General features: G+C 50.3%; 1 protein-coding gene across 1 annotated transcript in view; it reads left to right on the plus strand.

The window, feature by feature from the left end:
• Positions 1-5551, plus strand: part of SLC25A22 (solute carrier family 25 member 22) — a 43712-nt gene extending 38161 nt beyond the window's left edge. Inside the window, exons 7-10 of the mRNA XM_009639695.2 lie at positions 716-887; positions 1687-1841; positions 2953-3028; positions 3880-5551. Coding sequence (XP_009637990.1) covers positions 716-887; positions 1687-1841; positions 2953-3028; positions 3880-4033 — 557 coding nt within the window. The 3' untranslated portion in view covers positions 4034-5551. The remainder of the gene's footprint in view (positions 1-715; positions 888-1686; positions 1842-2952; positions 3029-3879) is intronic.
• Positions 5552-6765: the final 1214 nt, after the last annotated feature.

Raw genomic sequence — 6765 nt, forward strand, 5'->3', positions numbered from 1 at the left:
CTGTTTTTAATGCAGACCTTTATCCTCTTTCTGCATATTATTTTAAAATGTTTCAAGGAACTAAGCCATGGTTTGAGGGTTCAGAAGAGGTTTTCGCTGCTGTGAACAGCCTGTTCTTTGTGGCAAGAGACCTGTGGTGTGCTGGTGGCAGCCAGAGGATTGCCTGCAGGTTGATGTGTACTCCATCTTCTGGCCAAAGAGCAGAAATGCATCAGTTTGAAAAGGCTGCATGTATAAAAGTGGCGTACCTAGTGCAGCTGAGCTACTTCCCAGGTTAATGATTGCTTTCAAGGGAAGGAATCAAAGAACAGAGGTGTTGAACCTCCCTCATTTATTAATACCTTTCGTTTGTCCTACTGAGGGCTTGGGGATGTAGCTGAAAGCAGGTACCATCATCTGCCTGCTCACAGCAGCTCCTTTTCTCTGCACCACAGAGGTCGTGCATGATGGGCTCCTCCTGTTTAGGTAAAACCAGTCGGTAGGAGAGAGCAGTGGACAGCATTGTTGTGTGGCAGCAGCCAGCTCTGAGACTGGGACAAGCTGGGTTGTGTCAGGCTGAGGGAGATGGGTAGACAGGGAGCAAAAGCTTGCAGGGCTTAGCCTGCTTGTTTTGCTGCACCTGGAGATCTGCCTCTTTCTCCTTGTCTGGTGGAACTGGGCAGCAAGAGACTGCTGTTGGGCATCTTGCAAACCAGTGCTCTCTGCTCCTCCCCAGCGGCCCAGAAGAAGCTGATGGCAGCTCAGGCCCAGCTCTCCTCTTCCTCTGTGGCGGGGGCGGCGGAGCCAGCAGTGGAAACACGCACCACAGCAATGCAGATAACAAGGGAGCTGCTGCGGAGCAAAGGCATCGCGGGACTCTACAAGGGCCTGGGAGCCACGCTGCTAAGGTAGGATGGTGTGGACTCAGGCGCAGGGCACTGCTGTTCCCAGTCTTGAACATAATGCACTAGCCATCCAAGGGATGAGCCTGCAAAGGGGGTGCTGGCTTCAGGGGGTGTGGGCTTGATTTGGTTTGGTTTCTATGCACAGGTTTTGCACATTAAAGAAGCGAAGGTCAGGGAAGCAAGGGATTCTGCCTTTTATTCCTGGAAGATTTAATTCTGCTTTCTGTGGAAAGTTTTTGTCTCCCCCAGGGTAAATATTTTAACACTGTAGAGAAGTCAGCAAAGCAGAACTGTCAGCCTCAGTCTCCAGGGTGTGAAACAGGTTCTGGCCCATGGAGCTGTTGGATACAAGGACTTGGTGCCCTCTCTGACACTCTTTACCTGGGCTTTCACAGATTGATTCTTCTAGCTTTAATAAAGGCAGAGCTAAAGCAACGCCCAGTGGGATGGGGGGGCAGGATGTGAACCTCTTGTAATTAACAAAAGTGGACAAAACGATTGACCTCTGAATGTGCTGGGGTCTTCAATTTGAGTGTTGAAAAATCAGGGGGAGGCCACTGACTCTGCAAAGCTGCGTGTCTCCCATGGACCTGTTGTCCTTCATGCAGTCAGTTTTGCCCCTGCTGAGTTTTGGCTCCTGTCTGTGTTGCAAATCGCAGAGCTGGGATGTCTGCGTTGCACTCGTAGCTGTTCTGCCAAGGCGTGATGCTTACAGCCCTTTGATGCTCAGTTTGTTGGTGTCCCACTCTGATTTTGCTCATCTTTGTTCTTCTTTCTTCCCTTTCCTCCCTCCCCACCACAGGGATGTCCCGTTCTCCATCGTTTACTTCCCACTGTTTGCAAACCTGAACAAGCTGGGCCAGAAAGACCCCAATGTCAAGGCTCCGTTCTATGTGTCCTTCCTCTCCGGATGCGTGGCTGGCAGTACGGCTGCGGTGGCTGTCAACCCTTGTGACGGTGAGTCCTGAGTAGCCGGTGCTGGTGGCCTGGCGCCAAGTGACAGGAGTCAGAGGGCCACGAATGGACTAGGTGAGGAGGAGGGTGACCATGCCAGCCTCTTTGCAGCATGAGCACACAGGGAGGTACAGGAGGGGAGCTCTGCTGTCTGGAGCTGCCTCCAGCTTACACAGAGTTTTGCTGTATTTGCTAGGTAAGTCAAAAAGAGGGTAGAGATAGCTGTGACAGGACAAGGGGTGATGGTTTTAAACTAAGACAGGGTAGGTTTAGACTGGATATAAGGAAGAAATTCTTTACAATGAGGGTAGTGAAACACTGGAACGGGTTGTATAAAGAGGTAGTGGAGGCCCCATCCCTGGGAACATTCAAGGCCAGGTTGGACGGGGCTGTGAGCAACCTGATGTGGTTAGCGGTGTCCCTGCTCCCTGCAGGGGGGTTGGGCTGGGTGACCTCTAGGGGTCCCTTCCAACCCAAAACATTCTGTGATTCATTTCAGTCATTCTTTGCGGGAATGGCTGTGAACATGCCCCTGAAAAGGCACGTTTGCATGTGGAGTGATAGTATGCAGATCATTTACATGCATACAGTCATGGACAGCCAGGGGGAGCCTCCGATCTGTGGTCTTTCCTCCTGGTCCACAGCATCTGCCTTAAATATCACCTCAGTTTCTCTGCCGTGAAAAACACCATAAAGTAACTCTTCTCTCCAACATTGCACATGCTCCAAGGTGTGAAGAAATGCAGGAGCAGCATCATATATTTTAGATACTTCTTGCAGAAGGAGTTGAGTATTTGAAAATCAGTTCCCACATTGCAAAAAGAAACCTGAACTTGGAAGCATTTAAAGCTTAAGTCAGCCTTGGAAACCTTGGTCACAGTGAGGGGAGGGCATTGGGGTTTGGGTGGCTGTGGTTTTCTTTTATCCATTTGTAAAGGAATGAGTTTGTTTTCCCCTGTTTTTCTGATAAATATATAAAAATGGTCCCTGTTCTTGGTGATCTCCTTTTGGCTGTGTTTCAGAGACATTGCTCTCAGGGTGGCTGTTGCCTGCTGAAGAGCGTGCTGCATTCCCAGTGCTCACCACTGTCTCTCATATCTCTTCTTCTCCCCAGTGATCAAAACGCGTCTGCAGTCCTTGCAGAGAGGAGTGAACGAGGACACCTACTCAGGAATCCTGGACTGCACCAAGTAAGCCTCCTCGTGAAGCAGGCCACCACATCAGATGTGTGGCATCTGCTGCTGCCTGCTGCCAGGCAGTCAGTGCAGCTTCTAGACCCAACCAGCAGCTTCTCTCTTTCAGGTTCCCTCTGAACCTGTGCTTTTATCTATCGATCTATATGGATAGATACATAGATATATGAGCAGATATATACTGTTCACATATATAGGTATATAAAAGAGAACTTCTTCCTGTTTTGAGCAAGGTAAATATAGCATTTATATTTAAATGCTTCTGTCAAAACCCCAACAGTCATAACGCTGAGACTTTGTTTCTGCAAAGGGAGGCAATGCTGTGATTCTCTCTCCCAAGACCCTGTTGTCTGAAAATCCTACAGCATTAAAGTCTTGTATCCCTCCTGGGACCTCTCTTAACAGCAGCTGCAGGAGCACTGGCTGCCTGGCCTGTCCCCAGCTGCCCCATCCTCTGACACTTTGCTCAACTGTGGTCTGGCTGCTTCAAAACATGAAGGGAGTTTCGGAACACAACTGCTCCGCTTCTGTTGTAGCCAGAGTCTCGCCATCTGGCTGTGTCCCATACTGGGGGTGGAGTCTGCCCCGAGTTTTGAAGAGGGGGACCTCTTGAATGCAAGCATGGGGTTGTCATCCAGTCCCAGGCAGACAGTCCTGCTCCTGGCCAGATGTTCCTACATGGTCATTCGCAGAGCACATGGAGGATGGTGGTTGATCTGCTGTGGAGGCAGTGCCTGGCAGCAGCAGCCTCTGGAGGGAGGCAGAAAGCCAAGGGCACGGCCAGAGGCTCTCCTGGCGTGGTGGAGGGGTGGGATGGACACTTACCTGTCTGTGTTGTCTCTCCCCAGGAAGATCTGGCAAAAGGAGGGGCCCATGGCTTTCCTGAAAGGGGCGTACTGCCGAGCCCTGGTCATTGCTCCTCTCTTCGGCATCGCACAAGTTGTCTACTTCATCGGCATTGCGGAGTTCCTGCTGGACATGCTCCCCAAGCACCGAGCCTAGCTCCAGCGCGCGTGCGTGTGCCCTCCCACCCTCTGCCACGCCAAATTCATCCCTGTGTTCATCATCCGTGTCAATTGGTGTCAGAGCAACAGCACAAAGGGTTCGCGCAGGGATGCTGGGGGGACGTGGTCTCCAGACGAGCAAACGCGGGGAGGGAGAGAGTCCCTTTTCTATCTTGGCCTGGAACCTGTCCCCTCCTGCTCCTTCCACGGACAATACCTAATTATGCATTTTTTTTTTTCTTTCCTTTTTTTTTCGTTTTTAACTTGTCATTTTTAAGGACACTGGTAAGCACAGTCTGGGCTTGCAGACCCAGAAGTCTCCTCCCAGCCTTGGGGAGGAAGAGGGATGGGAAAGAAATAACCTGAACCCTCGTCCACCCCAGTGCCCCTCTTTCTTCCTGGAGTTGCCAGCTATCTGAGGAGGAGCTGGAGGGGCAGCTGTGTCCCCTCAGCCCTCCTTGCCTCTGCTGGCCCCAGGTCGAGAGTGGACACTGCACAAAGGGGGCTCCATCTCATCGGTGCCGGAGGCACAGCGGGGGGGGATGCTGGATCTGGAAAGTTCTTTGGCCTGGAAACCTTCACCCCTCCCTTCTCTGTTTCTCAAAAACGAGTTGGACTTAGATGAACTTCTTGGAGAGCAGAGGAAAGGAAAGGGGATGGTTACTATTGATTTTGTAATTATTTTTGTTTTAAAGCAAAGGGATGTCCCTCCTAACTAGGTGTCACAGGCACGTTTGAGTGAGGTGCAGAGATGAGACGTCCGCTCTGTAGGGAACACGTCTGTGGGATCACACGAATGTCTGAAGGTGCTTCACTGCTTGGTTTACAGGCAGGGGAGGGAGAGGAACTTGGGATCAAGTTATTTTTGTTCAGGTTTTGGGTTGTGTTGTGTTGTTTTGTTTTGTTTTTAATGCAGGGATTGTGGGGAGGGAAAACCAAACAACAAGAAACCACTTACATTCCTTCAGCCTGGCCACCCCTAGGGTGATAAAGCGGTGGCCACAGGTGTAGATGAGCTGATTATTTTTTTTTTTTCCAGCCTGGCTCTGAACCTTGGGGAGGCGTGCTTAGAAATGCCACGCCTGAGTGCTCACCTTGCAAGGTGAAAACACAAGGTCTAGTTGTGCTTTGATGTTTGACTTGGGCGTGTTTGGAACCAGCTGGTGTCAAAGAGGCGGAGGGTTCCCGCACCCCGAGCAAGGAGCTGTTTGCGTGTACGTGATCACAGGGTTGGGTCCTCTGGATCATAAAGACTCATCATCCCACTCGCTTCTGGGGTGGTGATTGTTGTTGGGTGGCGGGGGGCAAATCCACACCTACAACCCACTCTGTCAAAGGGACGCTGCCCCAGCTAACACGACTTGTCAGAGGACTTCCGCGTTCAGTACTCTCTTGGGCTGTGTAATTAATTCTCGTTTAAATGATCTTAAGTACAATATCTACCGACCCAGCGCGATCTTCTCCTTTATTTATTCCATTTGGTGCAATCCACCTGACTTTGGTGTTTAAATTAAACTGGTTGAAATAACTTTTCATTCCTTTTTCTTTTCGCTTTATTCTCCAGGCGCTTGCTTGGTGTTTGTGTTTTGAATGTATATTTAAATTTAATTTTTTTAAAAAATTCCCTGTATGTTGAGGGCCTTCTTCCTTGATGCGTCCTTTTTCTCTTTGAAAAAGTTGTTCTGTGGCTGATTTGTTACTTGTCACTTTGCATATGTGAATAATTTTCTTTGTTTTTCTTTTTTTCTTAATGACTTCTCCGTGTATCTGGGAAGGAATCTGTGCAAAGGCGATGATAGATGTCTGTGCTGTGTGTAGTGCTGTGATGCTGCTCTTGCTCTGGATTTCCCTTGGGTGGATTAAAAGTGAAAGATTCTTTTTTTTATTTAAGGTGCCCCATTTCTTGCTGCTTTGTGATTTACAAGGAGGGTCCCCAAAAGAAACCTTGCCGATAAAAGCAGTGGGGTTTCTGCTTGCCCATCTGCTTGCAAGGAGTGCCCCCTGAAGCTGGGTGACTTGCAGCTGCAGGGGGGGTGCATGGGGTGCAGGTTTGTATCATGGGGTTGCGTTTGGAGGAAAATTTAGTGCGGTGAAGGGCTGAGGTTCAGGGAAAGCTCTCCTTGTCCTTTTCTATGCTTTTAAAAACCTCTTTGTAAAACTGACTCTTCCTCCTGAAATCTCCAGCTCTTCTTCCACCATGCTGGAGCTGGTGACCTGAATGGGGCTGATTTTTAGCTGCTTGGACATGTCCCCGAGCCAGGAGGCCATCGGGCAGTGGCAGGGGGTGGTGACTGTGGCCCCACGGGAGCCCCCCAGGCAGGCAGGGTGCCGCTGGCCAAAAAAATAGTGAGATTTAAATGGGCAGAATTCCTATCAACTCACTTAATCACCGATTAACAGAAACTTCTAAGCACTGATTGCAGTATTGAGGAATAAACATAAATAAATACACTTAGAGAAGCACAGCTCTGCTCCCCTCCCTGTGGGTGCGCTCTTCCCCCGGGCAGGGGACAGCAGCCAGCATGGGGTCAGCTCCTCATGTGTCCTACCTGGCCCCCCTGGCACAGGGCCCTCCACCCACCCCAGGCCCTTTGCAGTCGTGCCTTGCCCCGTGTCACCCCTGTCCCTTGCTCCTGCTCTGGCCATGGCTTTTGTGGCCCCAGTTTGGGTTTTGTGGGGTTTACTGCCCTTAAATATGTTTTGGTGGAGGTGCCATACACCCCTGTCATG

Source organism: Egretta garzetta, unplaced genomic scaffold (assembly GCF_000687185.1).
Source record: "Egretta garzetta isolate BGI_Z169 unplaced genomic scaffold, ASM68718v1 scaffold650, whole genome shotgun sequence".
NCBI classification, from domain to species: Eukaryota; Metazoa; Chordata; class Aves; order Pelecaniformes; family Ardeidae; genus Egretta; species Egretta garzetta.